This window comes from Pan paniscus, chromosome 18 (genome assembly GCF_029289425.2).
Source record: "Pan paniscus chromosome 18, NHGRI_mPanPan1-v2.0_pri, whole genome shotgun sequence".
In the NCBI taxonomy this organism is placed as follows: domain Eukaryota; kingdom Metazoa; phylum Chordata; class Mammalia; order Primates; family Hominidae; genus Pan; species Pan paniscus.
Window position 1 is genome coordinate 94,603,254 of NC_073267.2, and position 24,973 is coordinate 94,628,226.

General features: G+C 49.1%; 1 protein-coding gene across 1 annotated transcript in view; it reads left to right on the plus strand.

Moving 5' to 3' along the window:
• Window positions 1-24,973, plus strand: part of CRISPLD2 (cysteine rich secretory protein LCCL domain containing 2) — an 89,783-nt gene that overhangs the window by 32,027 nt on the left and 32,783 nt on the right. Inside the window, exons 6-11 of the mRNA XM_003820859.5 lie at window positions 2,594-2,694; window positions 14,776-14,919; window positions 16,731-16,791; window positions 20,294-20,360; window positions 20,844-20,974; window positions 21,761-21,804. Of these exons, the coding sequence (XP_003820907.4) occupies window positions 2,594-2,694; window positions 14,776-14,919; window positions 16,731-16,791; window positions 20,294-20,360; window positions 20,844-20,974; window positions 21,761-21,804 (548 nt within the window). The remainder of the gene's footprint in view (window positions 1-2,593; window positions 2,695-14,775; window positions 14,920-16,730; window positions 16,792-20,293; window positions 20,361-20,843; window positions 20,975-21,760; window positions 21,805-24,973) is intronic.

Genomic DNA, 24,973 nt, shown 5'->3' on the forward strand with positions numbered 1-24,973 from the left:
AGATGAGGACATCAATCCTATTGGGTCAGGACTTCACCTGTTGACCTCGTTTAACCTTAATTAGTTTCGTCAAGGCCCTGTCTCCAAGTACAGTCACATTGTGGGTGAGGGTTTCAACACTGGGATTTGGGGAGACACATACTGAAAGTCCACGGCAATAGCCCTCTACCCATGTAACTACCATCCAGATGGATATGGACAGTGTCTCCCATGCCCCAGAGGCTCTCTCGTGCCCTACAAAGTGACCACCATTCTAGCATCTTTCCCATCGGTCTGTGGTGTCTGGTGTGGGACCTCACATGAAGGGGGCCACACAGCACACTCCCTGTACCCCCAAATGGTGTTTTGCTCAACATCCCATTGGTGAGGTCTCCCCGTGGTGTTGCGTGATCATCGGTTCTTTCCTTTTGTCTGCTGCATATTACTGCGTGCTGTCCATGGCCTCTGTCTTAAGAGAGAGGGCTTGAGCCCCTGGGCTATGCAGGACACTGTCCCAGGCACCAGGGTGAGGAGGGTGAGTTTGGCTGTGGGGGGGGATCAGATCCCTTGAGGGGGATTCCCAACCCGACAAGGGGTGGGGTGGGTGTGTACACAGAGGGCCTTGTGTGTGAGGGAAGGTACTTCACGGTGCTATTCAAAAATTAAGGAGACTGGCCAGTGCGGTGGCTCATGCCTATAATCCCAGCCTCCTTTGGCCGAGGCAGGAGAATCGCTTGAGTCCAGGAGTTCAAGACCAGCCTTGGCAACTGGCAAAACCCCATCTCCACGAAAAATACAAAAAGTTAGCTGGGTGTGGTGGTGCATGCCTGTATTCCCAGTTACTTGTGAGGCTGAGGTGGGAGGATTGCTTGAGCCCAGGAGGTTGAGCCTGCAGTGAGCTGTGGTCACACCACTGCACTCCAGCCTGGGTGACAGAGCAAGACCCTGTCTCAAAAATTAAGGAGATTATTTGTCTGCAGGACCTGGTGCCCAGTCAGCCTTCCACCAATGCCAACCCTGAGTGTTAGGGTTGAGCTGGGAGTGTCGGTGGTGTGGTTTGTCTGAGGAAATATAGAACCGTAGACACAAGGGGAAACTTGGCAGGGGCAGTGGGACGTACCCACGACAGGGCCACGATCATGTGAGAAACCTACTGTGCTTCACCCAGAGACAGGATGGGCTCTGGGCCCTCTCGGTCCCTTGGTGATGTTCCTTTTGGGGGAGTCATCCCGAAGACCCCCGGGGATCTGAACAGACGGTTTCTGAGCAGGGATGTCTTGTGGCATGGCATGGACACGCTCATTCTGCGTCCGGAGTGTGAGAGGGTGGGAGAGGCTGTGTGCACGTCATAACAGTGCCCAGTCAGACAGTGCCCAGCCCTGTCCTCCCCACACTGCACGGCCCACTGTCCCTCCCCTGCCCACAGGCCCCTCGGTGAGGCCAGGGTGCTTCTGGGGCCGCGGGAAATTCTAGGCCACTCTTGTAAGGACGGATGCCCATCAGACCCAGAGCGTGTTTCCTGCCGTTTGTCTTTGGCCAGCACTGGCAGGGCCCCTCCCCATCTTCCCTGGAAAGCATCAGAGCGTTCCCCGCACAAGCTTGTGGATTTCCCCAACGCTCAGAGCACAGCCTTCCCCGTGAGTCAGGTGCCGGTCCGAGGGCTTCCCCACGGTCACTCCCTCAGTCTCACAGCAGCCCTGCTGCCGTGACCCCATTTTACAGAAAGGGAGACCGAGGCTGGGGCTGGAGGAGGCTGGCCGAGGGCACATGCTGGCAGCCTGGGGCCCAACCCGGGGAGCCTGCTCTTCACAGCCCAGGAGCCGCAGGAAGGGCCTGGGGATTCCGCTCACCACCTCTACCTGGCCCCTGGAGAAAGCCTATGGTGCGGCCTCCAGTTTTCCTGCCCCTGGGAACTCCGGAGGGAGGCAGAGGGCAACTGTGATCCAAGAGGGACCTTTGATCCAGCCCCTAGAGTAGAGTGTGCCTAAGGCTCTGAGCCGGACAGCCTGTGTTCAAATCCCAGCCTCGCCACTTGCTTGCCCTGTGACCTGGGGCAAGTCACTTAACCTCACTGTGCCACAGTTTCCTCCTCTGCAAAAGTATTGAATTCCAGCTCTTCCCTTCTGGGGTGTTGGGGAGATGGGGTGAGGAGTGCAGTGAAGGCACAGACCAGGGATGGTGTGTGGTAAAAACTGGGAAACGCAAGCCATCTCCGGGACAGGCTGGCTTTACACATTTGAGAAATGGCTTAAAAGGGGGTCCTGGCAGCTTTTCAGCACTAAGGTGTTGTGATCTAGGGGCCCTAACAGTGTTCAGAGCTGTGTTGGTGGAAGGGGGGCCACGGGGCTGACAGCCAGCCAGGGCAAAGGTACTGTGTGGAAGGGCATCTTGTAGCTCCCTTCTGCAGAATCGCTGGGATTCTGGAGCTCTCTAGACTCTCTGTGCACGGGAGAGGCCTGGGACAGCCATCTTTCCCACTTCCCACAGCACACAACCTTCCCCCCTGACCCGTCAGTGGCGGTGTTCAGGGACTCACGTGGGCCTCGGAAGAGGATCAGTCCCGAGGCCTCACGTCGTGGTTCCCTCTGACGGTTGTTTTTGGGTCTGTCCTCAGGGGGAACTGGATTGGAGAAGCCCCCTACAAGAATGGCCGGCCCTGCTCTGAGTGCCCGCCCAGCTATGGAGGCAGCTGCAGGAACAACTTGTGTTACCGAGGTAAGAAATTTACTCCCAACACTTTTGCAGTGAATTTGCCCTCAGTCTGAGTCATGCGACAGCATTACATGAAACAGGGGAATTAAAGAAGTCAGTCACCCCTCCCGGCCCTATTTAAGACGTTCTCAGCACATTCCTCCCGCCTCCGTGATGAGCTGAGCCTCATCTCCAGGGTCTAGGCTCGGCTTCCAGGCCCCTGGAGAGCCCCACTGCCCCAAGACATGGCTTCCCATGGGCATCTCCTGTGCCGGGCTCTGCAGATGCTGGACACAGCATTAAATGCAGACGCACTGCTCACCCTCGTTAGCATTCACAGTTTCATATAAAATAGGCCACGGGCTGGACATCGTGGCTCACACCTGTAATCCCAGCACTTTGGGAGGCTGAGGCAGGAGGACCATATGAGGCCATGTATTAGGGTTCTCTAGAGGGACAGAACTAATAGGATATATATAAATATGTATATATGAGTTTATTAAGGAGTATTAAACTCACGTGATCACAAGATCCCACAATACGCCATCTGCAAGTTGAGGAACAAGAAAGCCAGTCCGAGTCTGGAAGTGGAACAACTTCAAGCCCGATGTTTGAGGGCAGGAAGCCTCCAGCACGGGAGAAAGATGGAGGCTGCTCCCAGTCGCCACCTAAGTCAGTCTAGTCTTTTCACATTTTTCTGCCTGCTTTATATCCTAGCTGCACTGGCAGCTGATTAGTTGGTGCCCACCAAGATTACGGGTGGGTCTGCCTCTCCCAGCCCACTGACTCAAATGTTAATCTCCTTTGGCAACACCCTCACAGACACACCCAGGATCAGTGCTTTGCATCCTTCACTCCAATCAAGTTGACACTCAGTATTAACTATCACAAGTCCACCCCTTGTCAACTTGAACCCATACACATCTCCTGAGATCATACATAATCTTCAAATAAAGACAATAAGAAGATCATAATTACCCTAACATAATACAACCATCCTTCGTAAAACTGGAAACTCACCAATCCCCAACCCAAATACTATGACATAAAGTTAACAATACTTAAATGCTGATATGAAGTTAATAAATCTTATGTCCCATGATGAAGGAAAAAGGAAATAACATGAAGATATTTTCTTATACAAGTGTATATATGCACAAACAAGTTTTTAACAAAAGAAGGAGGAAATACTCATAACAATTACAGTCCTCATATCTGCAACTGGTCACGTGGTTATAGCTGGTATTGATGACTACCTTCTTCTACTGCCCATTCTGTATTCCCTTTGCCTTCAGCAAGCACCTCAGCAGGTCATGGTTTTTTCCCTGGTGGAGTGACCCAAACCTTCATTCCTAAAGGGTCTGGACCATTTGTAGTCCTGCCTGGATTAGGCTGTTGTAGTTTCCCATTGACCTTAATCACAGGGCATGGTAATACTAAGAGATGCCCTAAGGGAGCTCCTGTATTCCACGCATACTCTCCCTTACCTCCACTGTGGAGTGGTAGACTGATTTCATCTTGATAATCCATGTCACTCACCCCAGCCAACACTGTAACTCCCTTCTTAGCCTGTTGACTTAAGGGTAGGAGGAGCCCAAAGTGTCCAGGTGGCAACCTTAACTTCCAGTTTAATGGGATTGCTGCTAGGTCTCCTGGTGGCAGCGTTCCTCCCTCTGGAACTAAGACTTCTAGGCCAGCAGAATGTAATGTCACAGGAACAGGAAGCAAAAATTTTGCTAGTGGGTCACTAGGGGTGAGGGTGAGTGATGCCATTTCCACTTCCACCCCTTAATTCCTGAACTCGTGAATATTGGCTATGGGAGAAACAATCCCACATATTGGATGCTGATTGAGGGCATACATGGCCTTCTGGAGAACTTTGCCCCAGCCCTGCCAAGTATTGTCACCTAGTTGGCATTGTAATTGTGACTTCAAAAGGCCATTCCACTGTTCTATCAATCCAGCTGCTTCAGAATGTTGGGGAACATGGTAAAACCAGTGAATTCCATGAGCATGAGCCCACTGCCACACTTTTTTAGCCATAAATTGAGTGCCTTGGTCAGAAGCCATGCTGTGTGGAATACTATGACGGTGGATATGGCATTCTGTGAGTCCACGGATGGTAGTCTTGGCAGAAGCATTGCATGCAAAATGGGCAAACCTGTATCCAGAGTAAGCATCTGTTCCAGTGAGGACAAACCTCTGCCCTTTCTGTGATGGAAGAGGTCCAATATAATTAACCTGCCACCAGGTAGCTGGCTGATCACCCCGAGGAATGGTGCCATATCGAGGGCTCAGTGTTGGTCTTTGCTGCTGGCAAATTGGGCACTCAGCAGTGGCCGTAGCCAGGTCAGCCTTGGTGGGTGGAGGTCCATGTTGCTGAGCCCATGCATAACCTCCACTCCTGCCAACATGGCTACTTTGTTCATGGGCCCATTGGGCGATGACAGAGGTGACTGAGGAAAGAGATTGAGTGGTGTCCACAGAATGAGTCATCCTATGTACTTGATTAATAAAACCTCCTCTGCTGAGGTCACCTTTTGGTGAGCATTCACGTGGGATACAAACATCTTCACAGTTCCTGACCACTCAGAGAGATCCATCCACATCCCTCTTTCCCAAATTTCTTTGTCGCCAATTTCCCAGTCATGCTTCTTCCAAGTCCCTGACCATCCAGCCAAACCATTGGCTACAGCCCATGAATCAGTGTATCATCGCACATCTGGCCATTTCTCCTTCCATGCAAAGTGTACAGCCAGGTGCGCTGCTCGAAGTCCTGCCCACTGGGAAGATTTCCCTTCACTGCCATCCCTCAAGCATGTCCTAGAAAGGGGCTGTACTGCCGCAGCTGTCCACTATCAGGTAGTGCCTGCGTATCATGCAGAATCATCTGTGAACCAGGCCTTAGTCTTTTTTCATCTGTCAGCTGATCATAGGGAACTCCCCATGAGGCCATTGGTACAGGCTGGGGGAAAGAAGGCAGGGTGGCAGCAGTGGAGACCATGGGCAGTTGAGCCACTGCCTTATGTAACTAACTTGTGCTTTCAGGACTTGCTTGAGCTCAATCACATATATGCCACTTCCATTTGATGATGGAATGCTGCTGTGCACGACCCGCTTTATGGCTCGATGGGTCAGAAAGCACCCAGTTCATGATGGGCAGTTCAGGTCACATGGTGACTTGATGACCCATAGTCAAACGTTCAGTTTCCACCAAAGCCCAGTAACAGGCCAAGAGCTGTCTCTCAAAAGGAAAGTAGTTATCTGCAGAAGATGGCAGGGCCTTACTCCAAAATCCTAGAGGCCTCTGCTGTGATTCACCTATGGGAACCTGCCTGAGGCTCCAAACAGCATCGCTATCTGCCACTGACACCTCAAGCACCATTGGATCTGCTGGGTCGTATGGCCCAAGTGGTAGAGCAGCTTGCATAGCAGCCTGGACCTATTGCAGAGCCTTCTCCTGTTCTGGACCCCACTCAAAACTGGCAGCCTTTTGGGTCACTTGATAAATGAGCCAGAGTAACACACCCAGATGAGGAATGTGTTGCCTCCAGAATCCTAATTGGCCCACTAGGCATTGTGCCTCTTTCTTGATTGTAGGAGGGGCCAAATGCAGCAACTTCTCCTTCACCTTAGAAGGAATACCTTAACAGGCCTAACACCACTAGACCCCTATAAATTTTACCAAGGTAGAAGTTTCCTGAATTTTAGTCACATTTATTTCCCATCCTCTGGCACACAAATGTCTCACCAATAAGTCCAACGTGTTTGCTACTTCTTGCTCACTGGATCCAATCAGCAAAATGTCTTCAATGCAATGGAGCAGTGTGATATCTTGCAGAAGCGAAAGCAGTCAAGTTCTCTCTGAATCAGATTATGACACAAAGCTGGAGAGTTGATATACCCCTGAGCTTAGGACAATAAAGATACATTGCTGGCCTTTCAGCTGAAGGCAAATTACTTCTGGTGGGTCTTATGGACGTGAATGGAGAAAAAGGCATTTTCCAAGTCAGTGGCTGCATACCAGGTACCAGGAGATGCGTTAATTTGCTCAAGCAATGAAACCACATCTGGTGCAGCAGCTGCAATTGGAGTCACCACTTGGTTAAGCTTACGATAATCCACTGTCATTCTCCAAGATCCATCTATCTTCTGCACAGGCCAAATGGGAGAGTTGAATGGGGATGTGGGAATCACCACCCCTGCGTCTTTCACGTCCTTGATGGTGGCACTAATCTCTGCAGTCCCTCCAGGGATGCGATATTGTTTTTGATTTACTATTTTTCTAGGTAGAGGCAGCTCTAATGGCTTCTGTTTGGCCTTTCCCACCATAATAGCCCTCCCTTACCTGTCAGGGAGCCAAAGTGGGGGTTCTGCCAGCTGCTAAGTATGTCTATGCCAATTATGCATTCTGACATTGGGGAAGTGACCACAGGATGAGTCTAGGGACCCACTGTAAGCCAGACCTGAGCTAAAACTCCATTAATTACCTGACCTCCATAAGCCCCTACTTTAACTGGAGACCGCAGTGATGTTTTGGGTACCCTGGAGTCAACACCTGCTCAGAGCCAGTGTCCAGTAGTCCCCAAAATGTCTGATCATTTCCCTTTCCCCAGTGCACGGTTTCCCTGGTACAAGGCCAGAGGTCTCCCCGGGGAAGTATGGGAGAAAGATGAACAGCATAAATTGTCAGTAGCGTAGTGGGGTCCTTCCTCAAGGGGACCTAGCCTCCCCTTCATTCAAGGGATTCTGGGTCTGTAAACTGGCTCAAATCTGGAAATTGATGGAGGGACCGTGATTCTCTGTTTTTATAATTCAAATTAGTCTTTTGTCCACTCAATCTGGAAGTTTTCTGCTTATGTAAATTAAGTGGGAATGTAGTAGGCTTCCTGTCAATTTCACCTCTAGGAGCAGCACAATTAATTAGCCAATGACAGGACTCTACATGAGCCAGACTATTCTGATTGCCACTTTGCCTCTGCTGTCCATTACGGTAGCTATGCCCACCTTACTTTTGATGGTTGAGTGCTGCCACTTGGCCCCTGCCACCTTGGGATCTAATCATTCCCATTGCATTTAAATTTTGTAGTTGAGTGACTGTGGTTCCCACTGTTAGATCTGACATACAGAAAAAAGCAATTACAAAGATGCAGGTGCTGCCTTTACAAATCTATTTCACAAAGCATTAGTCAAGGGTGTATCTTCTGGATTCTCCCAGCTGGAATAAGTAGGTCCAAAATGACTAATCCACTCTACCATCCCAATCTCCCTAAGCCTTTGGATCCCTTCCTCTACATTAAACCAAGGGAGATGAGGCATTTCCAGTTCACTCACAGTTGGCCACCTTTTAATCCATATTTCAGCTAACCAAGCAAATAAAGCAAATAAAAACAGTGAAGAACCTTTTTTTAACTCCCTGAGCTGCAACATTAAATTAAATGCAGAATCCCTATTTAGTGGGCCCAAATCAAGAAATTCAGCCTGATTCAACTCTATGTTCCTTCCACCATTATCCTGCACCCTTAATATCCATTCCCATGACTATTCTCCAGATTTCTGCTTATATACATTAGAAAATTCAAGCAGTTCTTTTCGAGTGTAGCATGTGTCACACTCCGAACCTCACCTCTAGCGGCCCGCCAGGACTTTAGTCTAGTTATAGGTCTAGAAGCAAACAGGGATGTTGGGGTTGGCTCCTGAGGAGAATCAACATTATCTTGCCTGGAAGCTGCCTCAGGGGAGGCCATCACTGTTGCCTCAGGCAGTGCAGGGTTTATCCCCTCAGACAAAGGTGGAAAGGCTGACCGCAGCGTGGGTCGGGGAGGACACGTTGCCACTACTGGGGATGGGGAACCTGTTTCTTCTGGCAAAAAAGGTTTATCAGCATTTACAAGCTCAGTGTCCCTAGCTTCAGCAGGGTCCTCCCACACTTCCCCATTCTTTTCCAATCAATGCCCTCACTTTAATAAGTAGACACCTAGCGAGGTGTCTGTGCATGCACCTTCATTGCAGGTAAGCCACTTGCATGAGAAGAGCTTGTGTCTGTTTTTCCACAGTTTCAGCTCTTTCTCTACAGGAGATAAGACTCACTCATGATAATCTTAGCAGATTTGAGGCTCAGTATCTGCTTCTGAAGCCGGAAGTTAGAATCCCTGAGTTCAACATTTTCTTTCATCACTTTGTCCGGTGAACTTAGAAGCAACCAACCGGCTTCATTATGTTCCTTGGTTCTCCACATATAGTCAGAGGTATTAAGTCTAGAGTCAGTGAACTCCCCTCTCAGGAGTGCTGAATCAGGAGTGTCAAATGCATTTATTGTGCATAACTCTCGAAATAGCTCATGCCAAGGACTCCCAGTGTTCTCCATACTATTAGAAGTAGAGTCCTTAGCATTTTGGGATCTAATCATATTAAGCAGCCAACTCCAGAAACCCTAAAACCAATGAAAGAACTCCATCCTTAATATTGTGTTCCTCTAGAACCACTCCTGGTACCAAAATCTGTATTCGTCGGGGTTCTCTAGAGCAACTGAACTAATAGGATATATATATATAGGGGAGTTTATTAAGGAGTGTTAAACTCACACAATCACAAGGTCCCACCGTAGGCTGTCTGCAAGCCGAGGAGCAAGGAAGCCAGTCCGAGTCCCAAAGCTAAAGAACTTGAAGTCTGATGTTCGAGGGCAGGAAGCATCCAGCATGGGACAAAGATGTAGGTTGAGAGGCTAAGGCAGTCTCGCCTTCTCACATTTTTCTTCCTGCTTTATATCCTAGCTGCTATGGCAGCTGATTAGATGGTGCCCACCAAGACCCAGGCCACTGACTCAAATGTTAATCTCCTTTGGCAGCACCTTCACAGACACACCCAGGATCAATACTTTGCATTCTTCAATCCAGTCAAGCTGACACTCAGTATTAACCGTCACAGGCCAGGAGTTCTAGATCAGCCTGGACAACATAGCGAGAACCCATCTCTACAAAAAATAAATAGAAAATTAACCAGGTGTGGTCACGTGCACCTGTGGTCCTGGCTGTGGCCTGGGAGGCTTAGATGGGAAGATCGCTTGAGTCCAGGAGTTTGAGGCTGCAGTAAGCCATGATGGCGCCACTGCACTCCAGCCTGGGCAACACAGTGAGACCCCAACTCTAAAAACATAAAACAGACATTTGAACAAGAAACTAAAAGCAAACAACGTGATATTCCAAATGAGCTCAATAGTGGGAAGTACCTGCAATGTGGACAGCTGGGTAGGATCAGTCCTCCCGGGCTGTTTGACCCTTTACTCCTGTGTCCTTGCCCCCCACTGGTCTCCCCTTCATGCATGTGTCTTGCTGGTGCTCCCCTGACTGTGCTAGAGGTTTCTCACCCCCACTCCCACAGCTCTCAGAACTGGAGCTGTTGGGGCGGTGCGATTTTCTACCTAGTTCACCTTTTTTTTTGAGACATGGCCTCCCTTTGTTGCCCAGGCTGGAGTGCAGTGGCGTAATCTTGGCTCACTGCAGCCTCAACCTCCCGGACTCAAGGGATCCTCCCATCTCAGCCTCCCGAGTAGCTGGGACTATAGGCACATGCCACCATGGTTAATTTTAAAAATTTTTTGTAGAGACGGGATCTCACTATATTGCCCAGGCTGGTCTCAAACTCCCAAGCAATCCTCCCTCCTTGGCTTCCCAAAGTGCTGGGATTACAGGCATGCACCATCATGCCCGCCCACCATTTCTTCACTGGTTCCCATTTAGGATGTTTCCACTTCTGCTACTATAAATAACACAGGTTTCTGGTGCCTAAAGCGTTTCTCATGTCTTGGGATATTTCCTCAGGCTTTCAGAAGTTATGTCCCCGATGGGGCATGGCTGGGCCATGTTGCTGACCATGCTCGTGTGGCCCAGGCTTTTTTTTTTTTTTTTTTAACGTGGCTCCACTGGCAGCCTTGCCGTGACCGAGGGGCCTTGCAGAGAGTTGGGTGGGCTCCGCTGGCAGGGAAGGGTGGGGTAGATGTGGGATCAGGCTGGTGGGTTCTGGAGTGAAGAACAAGTGGGCTAGATCAGTGGTCTCAGACCCTCTCAGGAGCCAGGTCCTCTGTTGTCCCAGCCAGCTGTTCATGGCTGACTGCCCGCTGGGGAGAGGGGACATCCTAAGTGGGGATGGGGATGGAAGAAGGAGCGATCTGGACACTAAGACAGACCATGTATCTGGGTCTGGGTCATGTATCACCTGTTGCAGTCTTGGTGTGACCCCCGCCTCCAGGGAGCCTTCCTGGACTTCACAGACAGACAGTGCACCTGCCCATGTTCATCAACCCCCAGACTCCTTGGGAACCTTGATCGTCCTGTCGTCTCAGCCGCCAGCTCACTCCAGGGCCTCCGGAGGCACATGGCAGGGGTGTCTTATGTGTTGTTTGAATAAATATGCCAATAGCCACAGAGGGGCATTTTCAAAGAACAAATGTGCACAGAAACCTTAGATGCCAGTTTACCTCCACCAACATAACTCCACGTACTTATTTTTAAATTTTTGGTAGAAAGTATCCAACTTTCCTTGGCAGGCACCCAATTTCTCTAGCTAAGCACGCAGCAAGTCTCCTCTGAAGCAGCTTATCTGCAGAAGCTATTTACCAAGAGCATATCCAGGGGGCCTGGTAAGGCCTTGACCTCTAACGGAGATGGAGCAGGGATAAGGATATAAGAAAAGAGGTATTCTCCCCTCTCACCCCCACCTGTGTGGTGATAGAAGGCGCAGGCTTTGGGGAAAGGTGGTTTGACACTCAGCCCAGGTACTTCCCAGCTGTGTGAGCCTGGGCAGGGCCCTTACCCTCTCTGAGCCTTCTTCCTCATCTGTGAAATGTGGCCAATCATGCCTCCGAAGGCAAATGGGAGGTTGACAGAAGAAAATGCTGGGGATGGCTGGGCGCGGTGGCTCATGCCTGTAATCCCAACACTTTGGGAGGCTGAGGCGGGCAGATCACCGAGGTCAGGAGTTTGAGACCAGCCTGACCAACATGGAGAAACCCCGTCACTACTAAAAATACACAATTAACCGGGCGTGGTGGCGCATGCCTGTAATCCCAGGCTGAGGTAGGAGAATCGCTTGAACCCGGGCGGCGGAGGTTGCAGTGAGCCAAGATCACACCATTGCACTCCAGCCTGGGCAACAAGAGCAAAACTTCCTCTCAAAAAAAAAAAAAAAAAGAAAGAAAGAGAGAGAGAGAGAGAGAAAAAGAAAAGAAAAGAAAGAAAAATGCATGCCGGGGAGGGCCCAGCCAGCATCTGGCCAGTGCTCAGTGAACATTAGCTCCGAGCATGGTCACCAGCTTTAGAGCCAGAAGGGAATCTGCAGAGTGACATAAACAATGCCCTGAGACCCTGGCCCGGAGCAGAATGGGGCACAGAATAACCTTGCTGTGACCTCTGCACGGAATTTCCCCAGGCCCGTGCTGGGCCATACAAGGTGTCTTCATTAGGAGGTACTCGGATCCAGCCCATCCTGCGGGTAAAGCCTTCTACTTTTCATTTGTGGGTGTGAGAGCCAGGACTGTCTGTCTGCCCATTTTCTTAAATAGAGAGTCCTCAAATGCTTTAGACCGCTTTACCAAACTCTCTTCGGCTAAATAAAGCTGCGATTATGAGGTCTAAACATCCTAAAGGCCAGTGGAAGAAAACCCGGCTTATTCTCGAGCCAGCTCCCGCTCTCAGTGAGGGCAAGCCTGAATAGCCTCATTGACGGGAAGAACAGACACGCGCCTGGGCAGCCTCTGCAAACCCGGTGTCTTCCTGAAGCTTCCACCCATAGCTTTTGCTACCAGAGGTGCTTTCAGAGTTACCTCTTTGAATGTCTTTAAGCTCTGTTGCTGGACATATGCTCTTTTCTTTAGGTGACAGGATTCTCTGGGGGTTTTGGTAGTTCATGCAATTGTGAATTTTGTTGAGCAGCTGCTGTGTGCCGGGTGCCAGGTGTGAGGCAGGCTGGCCCCTGGCCTCTGGAAGTTTGCAGCTGGTGGATGAGGCAGGTGGTGGGGAAATGACAGCTGCGAGCAAGCTACTGGGGAACAGTGCAGGGTGACCCGTGAGCACATCCAAGATTAGAGTTGGAGCTCAGAATGGCTTCCCATCTTCTGACTTAAACCCGTCCCTTCCCCTTGTGGGACAGGACCAGCCTGGGGTGGTGGTTGTAGCATAGTGAAATTGGCCAGTGAAGCAGCTATGGAGAACCCCAGCCCAGGAAGGCGTCAGGGAGTCAGTCATTTGCCCCTCGTTTGGCTGTTTGGTATTGTGTGGACACAAAACACTTGCTGTGTCCTTTAGCAAAGAAAGCTCATGTATTTTAAGAAGTGGAGCTAAGACTTAGGGATTGAGGAACAGTTGATGAAACTTGGATTTTTTTTTTTTTTTGAGTCAGAGTTTCGCTCTGTTGCCCAGGCTGGAGTGCAGTGGTGCGATCTGCACTCACTGCAACCTCCACCTCCCAGGTTCAAGCAATTCTCCTGCCTCAGCCCCCCAAGTAGCTGGGACTACAGGCACCCGGCGTCATGCCCAGCTAATTTTTGTATTTTTAGTAGAGACAGGGTTTCACCATCTTGGCCAGGCTGGTCTCAAACTCCTGACCTCATGCAATCCACCCACCTTGGCTTCCCAAAGTGCTGGGATTACAGGTATGAGCCACCACACCTGGCCCTGAAACTTGGATTTTAATCCAAAACCACAAAGAGACCTGCGAGGGTGCTCTAGTTATTCTCCTTGAAATTGTTTTCACCCAAATACATCTGTTGCCTTTTTTGCTTGGGGAGCTTGGAGGCCACAGGTTTCCAACTCTGGTCCAAAGACATCTGTTGGGGCATAGGAGGAGCATGCCATAAGTAAAGGTATTAAGTGTCCCCAGCAGATATGCTCGTGAATTTGTCTTTGATCAGGCCGCTCAGGCAAATGAAAATAGCAGTGTCTTTGCTTTAGCTGGAATTTACAAATTGGTATCCTGGTGGCCTGATTGCAGATTCTGGTGAGCAGTTTGTAGTTGTCTTTCAGGATGAAAACTGGAAGATAAGCTAACTGAGGTTTAATAAGTGCAATCTGTTTGGTTAATTAAAATGTTTTAAAACATGGGTCATGGTCATAGTTGGAGAAATAATAATATACCATGTCCTTGAATAAGGAAAAGATTGTTCTTTCGGATAGTTGGATAGTTCTACATGTTGAGTCTGACATTATTGGACAGTAAAACTCCAGTACAGAAGCAACAATTGAGCTGGTTAAGTGACCCTGACTGGCAGGGGGAGAGAAGGGATGGAAGTGGGCTGGTGTGAGGTGCAGTTGGGGTCTAGGAGCACTGAGGCTGGCCTTGTGCGCCGTGATGCGTGCATGATGAGGAAGACCCCTTCCCCAGTGAAAACCCAGGGACAGGGGACTTCCAGCGAGTCCCCTATGGCTTTGGGCCAGTGGCCGAGGCATTTTTTTTTTTTTTTTTTTGAGATGGAGTTTCGCTCTTGTCATACAGGCTGGACTGCAATGGCACAATCTCAGCTCACTGCAACCTCCACCTACCGGGTTCAAGCGATTCTCCTGCCTCAGCACCCCCCAAGTAGCTGGGATGACAGGCGTCCGCCACCATGCCCAGCTAATTTTTATATTTTTAGTAGAGACGGGGTTTCGCCATGTTAGCCAGGCTGGTGTCAAACTCCTGACCTCAGGTGATCCGCCCACCTCAGCCTCCCAAAGTGCTGGGATTACAGGCATGAGCCACCGCACCCGGCCTGAGGCAGCTTCTTGAAGTTGCTTTGTGGGGGCAGAGGGTCAGGTGGAGGAGGAGATGGGACAAGAAACCATTATGATAACCCAGGTGTGGGCGTGGGGCCTGCTAACCTCTGGGCAGCCTGGCTGATCTTGGGTCCAAAGCAAACACAGTGAGCAGAGAGTGTCCCCATCTCATCTGGGCTGGTAGAATTCCACCTGGCCAGGTCTGTTCTGAAATGTAACTTTCTCTTTGCCGCTGAAATGATTCTTTGTAAAAGCAAACCTCAAACACGTTTAGTTTTCAAATTGCTTTTTTTTCCCCAAAGTGCGTTTTTGTTGAATCCCAGTGTGTTATTTTTTTTCCTCCGTCTCCAATGTTAAGAAGAAACCTACACTCCAAAACCTGAAACGGACGAGATGAATGAGGTGGAAACGGCTCCCATTCCTGAAGAAAACCATGTTTGGCTCCAACCGAGGGTGATGAGACCCACCAAGCCCAAGAAAACCTCTGCGGTCAACTACATGAGTGAGTCTAGGCCGTCCTCCGCCCCTCCTGCCCTCCCAGCCACCTCCAAAGGGGACGGGGTGGGTGGAGGAGGGGAGCTAGGTGGGTTTAGGTCTGCAAATCCACAAACAGTGGCAGACAGGGTGCGGCGAAGCTCATGGAGGCACAACCGTAAGACGTTTTTCAAAAACGATATTTTTAAGTCATTTCAAAAGCAAGCATTATAGGACTTGTGCTTGGGTGGCATTTTCCCCACACCCAGGCAGGTATTTTAAGGTTAGACCTTCCCTTGTCCTTTCAAAAGGGACCTGGGCTGAAGTTGGGTTCCTCTGGGAAGCGCTGGCCCCGCAGAGGGCAGGCAGCGTCCAGCCTGGCTCTGGAAGGTTCCACTCCTTTCTCACCAGGTCCTGGGTCTGGACTCAGTTGGCGCATCCATGAAGTAGGGGATAGAGATGCCACATCAGGGTTACCCGGAGGATGAGCTGCAGCAACACGGGTCACCCAGTGCCAGCTGAGGCCTCCCTGTACGTTGAGATCATTGCAGAGTTGCCTACAACTCTTTTTTGAGATGGAGTTTCGCTCTTGTCACCCAGGCTGGAGTCCAGTGGCATGATCTCGGCTCACTGCAACCTTTGCCTTCCGGGTTCAAGCAATTCTCCTGCCTCAGCCCCCTGAGTAGCTGGGACTACAGGTGCCCACCACTATGCCCAGCTAATTTTTGTATTTTTAGTAGAGACGGAGAGATGTTTCCCCCTGGGACTTCCGGGAATCCCCACAATATTGACTCTTCCCCTGCTCACCTTTGGCCTTTTGGCTCCCTGGGCACCTCAGCTCCCCAAGCTTTCGTTCTCCCTGCCTTCACCGCCCCAGGGTGGAGTTCAGCTCCCCTTCAGTTCCCCCCAGACACTGCTGCGGGAACTGATTTGCAGCCACCGTTTCTGCAGGCTGGGGGCAGTGGAGGGGCGTTTTTGCTCAGGCGGGGCTGGAGGGCTGGGCTGGATGCCCTTGGCTCGCCCCGTTTGCCCCGCAAGCCTCAAAGGCCCTACAACTGGACCCCTTTTTGAGGAACAGCCTCACACCTGCCTTCTCAGAGCCCCTCTCTTCTTTTCATAACTACCATCTCCCCTGCCCCCACCAGTCTTTCTGTCCTCTTCAAACCTCTTTCCCTGAGATGCTGAAGCATTCTGTAGCTTGCTTTGACCAGGAAACATGCGGAGGCCCTTGTCTGTCCAGGAGTTCAAAACGGTGCCATTGTTTCTTTTAATAACATACAATGTTTGCGTCCCTTTTCAAACTATAACACGACTCCGAGGCTCTGATATGTTCCCATAAAATAAACAAAGCAAAAAGCTTTGCAAAAGGCATCTTGGCGATGGGGGAGATGACTCGGGTGAGCCTGGCTGGGTCTCTGGCCCCACAGGCTCGGAGCAGCATCCTCCCTACCCTCTCAGGAGTCCTGCCCTGCAGAGCCCTGTGGGACCCCAGGCACATCGTGTGTGCCAGGCACCCTGCCAATGCCAGAGTTCACTTTCTCTCTCAATGCTCACAAAAGCCCTTGGAGGTGGGTACTGTCACTGTCCGCATTGTCCATATGCGGAAATTGAACCTCAGAGAGGGGAAGCAACTTGTTCAAGGTCACACTGCTACTGTAAAGCGGTGGGCCTGGGGTCTGAGCCCCCAGCGGAAACCTGCAACCATCAGGCATTGCCCTTGCTCTTAGTATAGCACAGATTGGATTGCAGAATGTTCCAGAATGTCCCTCAGCATGGGGAAGGGTCTTCTCACCCTCCTGCTTTCATGCCGTGACATGTATTCCCACATTTCTCTCCTAGCCCAAGTCGTCAGATGTGACACCAAGATGAAGGACAGGTGCAAAGGGTCCACGTGTAACAGGTAAGCCTGTGCTGGGCTGTCCTGCCACTGTGGCCTCTGGGCCTATGCTGGGCTGTCCTGCTGTTGCATATTTAGCAAGCTGCTCTCAGCAGGCAGAACAGGGGTTAGGGCTGGGCAGTGTCTGGGCATGTGTTCACCTCGGCCATTGGCAGATCCTATGGGAATGCTGCAGGATCTGAGCAGGCTGCTCCCAGTGGGCCCCACCAGACAGAAGGGCCACTGGTATATCCCCCCCATGGTAGATGAATAAATCCATCTAGTTGTTGCAGTCATTCAGATGATGAACGCTGTCTGCCAAAAAGAACGCATTTGGTTTTGGCAGTGTGACTGCTGGGCTGTTCTTTGTGGCAGTAAACAGCCAACAGGTGCAGCCGCCGCAAGCACACCCTCAGAGTCAAATGGGAAAACCATGTCATTGGGAGAGGGGACCTTGCTCGTCTTCCTACAAATTCTGGCATCAGTTTGCCGAAAGCTGAATCGAGTTATTTAAAGCACATGTTAAAAAGGGAAGGTTGAATCTTCGGTTTTATATTGCAAGGGTTTGGAATTCAGTTTGCCAGGAGAACACTTCACTTAGACATTGGCAGGACTGTGATGAGATGGACTTGGAGCAGCCGGGATGAGGCGGCTCAGTGGGCTCACGTGTGGTACTGTCGTTTGTTGGTGAGATGAGCCTCATTCGTCAACAGTCAGCAGTGGAATAACAGTGCCTAAAACCTCACGCTCAGTGTTAGGGTAGCATTTGCATGTCTCTGTGCTGGGCGAATGGGGAAAAGCAGCCAGCGCCTGGCAGGGGCCTCCGCCGTGTGCACTGCCCCGTCTGGGCTGCTGAGAAGCTGGAGTTGTCCTTTTGTGGCGACGTATCTTTCTGAATGCTAAGCGCATCGCGATAGCGTCACCCCTGAGTAGTACTCAGCGGAAAAAGGTGAGCACGTGTTGGAGAACATTCCGTGTCAGACAACATCGAGGCAGTTCCAGAGTCGGGGTGGGTGGGGCACTCCCCATGCAGGGAGAAGGCAGGAATCTGTCCACACAAAGGCTCTTAAAGGCCTCCAGTCAAGAAAAGTTACTCAGCCCCAGTCTGCCACTGTGGGAGCATCCTCATTCTCTCTGTAGAAGCCGCCCCACAGTCTGGCACACCTGTTTTCTGTTCATGGTGCTTTTACAAAAATAATAGTCAGTGGGGTTTTTTTTCTGACTTGAAAAGGCATCTATGCTCATTAATAATTATTCAGGAAAGCAATAACAACAACAAAAAAGTAGAAAGAAAAAAATGTGTCCCAAAATCTCATCAATACCAGCAGCAGTTTGATGTATTTCCTTCCAGTCTTTTTTTCTGTGCACAGATGAGGCTAATGCTGCCCATGTATTTTGTTGTTTTTTTTTTTCTTTGAGTTGGAGTCTTGCTCTGTCACCCAGGCTGAAGTGCAGCAGCATGATCTCGGCTCACTGCAACCTCTGCTTCCCGGGTTCAAGCAATTCTCCCACCTCAGCCTCCCGAGTAGCTGGAACTACAGGCACATGCCACCATGCCCGGCTCATATTTTGTATTTTTGGTAGAGATGGGGTTTCACCAGGCCAGGCTGGTCTCAAACTCCTGACCTCAAGTGATCTGCCCGCCTTGGCCTCCCAAAGTGTTGGGATTACAGGCGTGAGCCACTGTGCCTAGCCTGCTTATGTATTTTCACTTAGTATTTTCCAAATATTCTTCATGCACTTCATGCTTAGTGACTGCGTGATACTCTGACACACGACTGTACATGAATGTGTTTAGCCATTGCTTTGCCACCTGCTGGCTTATTTCCAGCTTTTCACCATTATAAACAGTTGCGGCCAGGTACGGTGGCTCAAGCCTGTAATCCCAGCACTTTGGGAGGCCGAGGCGGGTGGATCACTTAAGGCCAAGAGTTTGAGACCAGCCTGGGCAACTGGCGAAACCCTGTCTCTACTAAAAATACAAAAATTAGCTGGACACGGTGGCACATGCCTATAGTCCCAGCTACTCGGGAGGCTGAGGCACAAGAATCGCTTGAACCTGGGAGGTGGAGGCTGCAATGAGCCGAGGTGTACTGCTGCACTCTGGCCTGGGTGACAGAATGAGACTCTGTCTCAAAAATTAAAAAATGATAAATAAATAAATAAATAGTTGGGATATGCTTGCAGGTCTGGCTTTCTTGACTTTTTGCTTGGAATATACATTTACAAGGGAAGCTGAAGAGCTAATGGATATGAATGTTTAAGTCTTTCTTAAAGATTTTCTTAAACATTAGAGTGATTTACACTTCCATGAACAGCAACACCATCATTGAGTTTTACCCTATTAAAAAATCCTTGCAGGCCAGGCATGGTGGCTTGTGCCTGTAACCTCAGCACCTTGGGAGGTCAAGGTGGGTGGATTGCTTGAGCCCAGGAGTTCGAAACTAGCCTGGGCAACATGGCAAAACCCCCAAAATTAGCTGGGTGTGGTTGTGCACACCTGTAGTCCCAGCTACTTGGGAGACTGAGGTGGGAGGATCACCTGAGCCCAGGAAGTTGAGGCTACAGTGAGCTGTGATTGCGCCGCTGCACTCCAGCCTGCGTGATGGAGTGAGACTCTTTCTTGGGGTTTTGTTTGTTTGTTTGTTTGTTTGTTTGTTTGTTGAGACTGAGTCTTGCTCTGTTGCCCAGGCTGGAGTGCAGTGGCACGATCTTTGCTCACTGTAACCTCTGCCTCCCGGGTTCAAGTGACTTTCCTGCCTCAGCCTCCCAAGTAGCTGGGACTACAGGTGCCTGCCACCACACGCGGCTAATTTTTATATTTTTAGTAGAGATGGGTTTTTGCCATCTTGGCCAGGCTGGTCTTGAACTCCTGACCTCAGGTGATCCACCTGCCTTGGCCTCCCAAAGTGCTGGGATTATAGGTGTGAGCCACTGTGCCTGGCCTTGTTTTTTTTTTAAATGAAAAAAAAAAAAAAAAAAAAGACTATGGTTGACCTTCTATTTCTGTGGATTCAACCGGCCTCTGATTCAACCAACCTCAAATTCAACCAACTGCAGATCAAAAATATATTTCTTAAAAAGTGTATGGTATTACAGTATAATAATAAAAAACTGATACAAATTTTAAAAACAGTACAGTGTAACAACTATCTACATAGCATTTACCTTGTGGTAGGTATTATAAGTAATCTAGAGATGTTTTAAAGCATATGGGAAAAGATGCAAAGGTTATACGCAAATACTAGGACACTTTACATAAGGGACTCGAGCATCTGCAGACTTTGGTATCCTAGGGAAGTTCTGGAACCAATCCCCCACGGATACCGAGGGACGACTGTATTGTGCTTGTGTGAATCAGTCTGCGCCTGGGTAAGGTCTGACTTGTCCAAAAACAATGGAATCCACATGAATGAAGCTTTTCTATATTTAGTAATAGAGCCATCGATGAAAAAAATGATAAACTCATTGTGAGATGTAATCAACGTGCTTATCTCTGGACATCATTTTATTTCTTCCTCGTCAGGTACCAGTGCCCAGCAGGCTGCCTGAACCACAAGGCGAAGATCTTTGGAACTCTGTTCTATGAAAGCGTGAGTGTGGCCAGTCCTCCTCTCAATGGCTTGTGTGGGATCCTGTTGCATATGTTTGAAGCAGGTGGTTGGCTTTAGTAGGAAAAGATTTTCTTTCCACTCCTTAGTCAAACCTGGCATTTCTAGAACTGGGGCGGGTGTATATTTATGGGCTTACAAACTAGCAAAGCCACTTTCGGGGACCGATCCTCCTGAAGGCCAGTCTCCGTCTTAGACCGAGCATTCACACACTGGACCGAGCAGGGAGAAAGGGATGTTTGTCACTCTTGTTAGTTTGTAAAGCAACTCAGATGAGTTTTTAAGGTAAGCAACCCCAGGAACAAATATGTGGTTACGGACAGAGGCAAGAGGCAGGAGTAGAGTGAGCTTTGGCCCGTCCTTCAGGCTTTTAGTGAGTTGAGGACAAATATTTAGGTATTTCTGGTGAAACTTGCTGACAGAGGTTGAGAATATGCCTCTGGTCTTCCCTTCCCTTCCCACCAGTCGTCTAGCATATGCCGCGCCGCCATCCACTACGGGATCCTGGATGACAAGGGAGGCCTGGTGGATATCACCAGGAATGGGAAGGTCCCCTTCTTCGTGAAGTCTGAGAGACACGGCATGCAGTCCCTCAGGTAACTACTCTGTGATCGGGGCTCTGTGAAACGGTTTTCCTGTTTATGACGGTGTTGTTGAAATTTTGAAAAATACCACACAGGCCGGGCGTGGTGGCTCACACCTGCACTTTGGGAGGCAGAGGCAGGTGGATCACCTGAGGTCAGGAGTTCAAGACCAGCCTGACCAACATAGTGAAACTCCGTCTCTACTAAAAATACAAAAGTTAGCCAGGTGTGGTGGCAGGCACCTGTAATCCCAGCTACTCTCAGGAGGCTGCGGCAGAAGAACCGCTTGAGCCCGAGGCAGAGGTTGCAGTGAGCTAAGATAGTGTCACTGCACTCCAGCCTGGCCAACACAGCAAAACTCCGTCTCAAAAAAAAGAAAACAACAACAACAACAACAACAACAAAAAACAACCCACAGCTCTAACTCTAATGCAAATGTGTTTTTATAATTTGATCATGATATTAATAATAACTAACTTCTTTGTAATGTTTTAAATTTATCTTTTTAAAATTTCTTTATTTTGCAGCTGTGGTTAGATTAAATTTATCTTATATATTTGAAAACCATTATTTTTAGAAGGGATCTGTAGGCCTCACCAGGCTACCAGAAGAGTCCTTGGTACAAAAAAAGTTAAGATGCCCTGGTCTAGAACATTCTAAGAGCTCTCAGGCTGATAGGAAACAAGTAGAAAAGTGTGAAGTCGAGACTGCAAATAAGTATAGGAGCAAGCGTTCACTTTTAGAAGCAATTCTATTTGCATTTACCTAATGCCCGTTTTTTTTTTTTTTTTTAAACAGCAAATACAAACCTTCCAGCTCATTCATGGTGTCAAAAGTGAAAGGTAAGCTGGCCAGTCTCTTTTGCGACCATAATACCTGAGTTATCTCAGATTTTCCTGGAAATTTCACTTCCTTTAGTCGCTGATTTAATGTTTATCATGCCCGTGAACATTATGGTTCTCATCATTGTCAAGCCTTTTTCAAGACGTCATCTCTTTAACCAGCTTCTAAGAATATCTGGACTGGAAATTGGCCTGAGATCACTGAACCAGAAACACAGGGCTGAGGTTGCCAGCTGAATGTCACAGACATACTGATGCCTGGGGCTAAAGTGGCTGAGAGGTTTCACTGGGAGTGCCACTTTCTGTCGATTGGTAATGGCTACCTGGAGTGCTGTGTTAAGAAGGATTCTGAGGCCTCCATCTGGGCTTAGTGGAAAACAGAGCTTGATAGATTAGTAATGTCTGCCATGGGCAAGAGAGGGAAGTGAAGGGAAGTGTGTGGCACTTACTTGCCATCTCTGGCCCAGCTTTTTACATTGCTTAGTGTATGTTCATTTGGAAGGTGAGATGCACGATGGGCGAGCACACTCCAACCAGAAGTGAGGGGATGGATCATAGCTGCCCACACTGTGCCCTTGACTAGAATAATCTCAGGCAAGCAAGGATGTAGGAGCCATTCCAGCTTCCTCCCCGGAGCTCTGCCGGCAGACCATGCCTTTGTTTTGGGACAGCAACTCTTATCATTTGCCCTCATGCAAAAGTTCTAGTTAGATATCTTTATTAAAATACGTAGTAGTTTTTTTTCTTATTGCAAAAAGAATGCCTGTTTATTCCAGATAATTTAAACATGGAGTGGAACATTTTTTTGTAGTGATGACCTAAATTCCAGCAGCCAGAGATAACCATCGTGAACACTTTGGCAAATATTCCAGTTTGTTTTCTCTACATATTCAAAGTATGTACATTGGTAATATATACATTGATGACTTTTAAAACTTGAAATGGAGTTACATACAATTTGGTAACCTAATTTTTTTCTTAAATAATTATGTGTCTGGCTGATGCAGTAGCTGACACCTGTAATCTCAGCACTTTGGGAGACTGAGGCGGGAGGATTGCTTGAGCCCAGGAGTTTGAGACCAGCCCTGGCAACACAGCAAGACCCTGTCTCTGCAAAAAACACACAAAATTAGCTGGGCAGGGTGGCACACACCTGTATCTCAGCTACTTCGGAGTCTGAGATGGGAGGGTTGCTTGAGCCTGGAAACTTGAGGCTGCAATGAGTCATGTTCATGCCACTACACTCCAGCCTGGGTGACAGAGCAAGACCCTGTCTCAAAAAAATATATACATATATGTGTGTGTGTCAGGAATATATTTCTGTGCCTTTAAATCAAGCTTGTCCAACCCACAGCCCATGGGCTGCATGTAGCCCAGAATGACTCTGAATGTGCCCAACACAAATTTGTAAACATGAGAAACATGAGATTTATGCATGGACTTTTTTTTTTTTTTTTTTTTTTTTTTGTAGCTCATCAGCTATCATTAGTGTTAGTATATTTTATCTGTAGCCCAAGACAATTCTTTTTGCAGTGTGGCCTAGGGAAGCCAAAAGATTACACACCCTTGCTTTTTTTATTTTATTTTTTATTTTGTTATTTTTTGAGATGGAGTCTGTCTCTGTCGCCCAGCCTGGAGTGCAGTGGCGCAATTTCAGCTCACTGCAACCTCCTCCTCATGGGTTCAAGTGATTCTCCTGCCTTAGCCTCCTGAGTAGCTGGGATTACAGGCACCCGCCACCATGCCCGGCTAATTTTTTTTTTTTTTTTTTTTTTTTTTAAGTACAGACAGCGTTTTGCCACGTTGGCCAGGCTGGTCTTGAACTCCTGACCTCAGGTGATCCACCCGCCTGGGCCTCCCCAAGTGCTAGGATTACATGCGTGAGCCACCGCACCTGGCCTGGAGACCCTTGCTTTAAATGTTCTTCCAAACCTAATGTGAATGATCTCCCCATTGAATAGAAGTCCCTTGATGTACTAAACCAATCCCCTTTGTTGGATAGCTATATAGAGCCATGGCCTGTTCAAGTGACAGACTGGACCAGCAGGGTTCAGCAAACGATGACTCATGGGTTAAATCCTGCCTATTGCCTGCTTTTGTAAATACAGTTTTATTGGAACACAGTTACACCTATTCCACATCGTCTATAGCTCCTCTCTGCTACAACAGCAGAGTTGATTAATCTTGACATCAACCATAAGGACCACAAAGCCAAACATGTTTGCTCTATGGTCCTTTAAGAAAAAGTTTACCTGGCCGGGCGCGGTGGCTCACGCCTATAATCCCAGCACTTTGAGAGGCCCAGGCAGATGGGTCACCTGAGGTCAGGAGTTTGAGACCAGCCTGGCCAACATGGTGAAACCCCGTCTCTACTAAAAATACAAAAATTAGCCAGGTGTGGTGCCAGGCACCTGTAATCTCAGCTACTTGGGAGGTTGAGGCAGGAGAATTGCTTGAACCCAGGAGGTGAAGGCTGCAGTGAGCCAAGATCATGCCATGGCACTCCAGCCTGGGCCACAGAGTGAGACTCCGTCTCAAAAAAAAAAAAGGCTGGTGCGGTGGTTTCCACCTGTAATCTTAGCACTTTGGGAGGCTGAGGCAGGTGGATTACCTGAGGTCAGGAGTTCGAGACCAGCCTGGCCAACATGGTGAAACCCTGTCTCTACTGAAAATACAAAAATTAGCTGGCTGTGGTGGCAGGCGCCTCTAATCCCAGCTACTCGGGAGGCTAAGGCAGGAGAATCACTTGAACTCAGGGGTGGAGGTTGCAGTGAGCCAAGATCGCGCCATTGCACTCCAGCCTGGGCAAAAAGAGCAAAACTCTGTCTCAAAGAAAAAAAGAAAAAGAAAAAGTTTACTTAGCCCTGAACTAAATAAAGACATGCTGTCAGAGATCACAGGTGGCCAGTATTAGAACTGTTTCCTTACCTCTGTTGTTTAAACACAACAAATGACCTTGAAGATAAAAGCCCCTCGCCCCTCAGCAGGGATGAATGTGCCTTGATTAGCAGCAGGAGGTAGGTGGTATGTCAGAAAGAGCTCTAGAGCAGGCACTGGAAACCTGGGCTCCCACCTCAGTCCTGGGAGGGGCACTCTGAGCTCTCTGAGCTTCCATTTCCTCATCTGCCTACTTAGAGTAACACCTGCTGTGAGGAGCAAAGGTGATCAA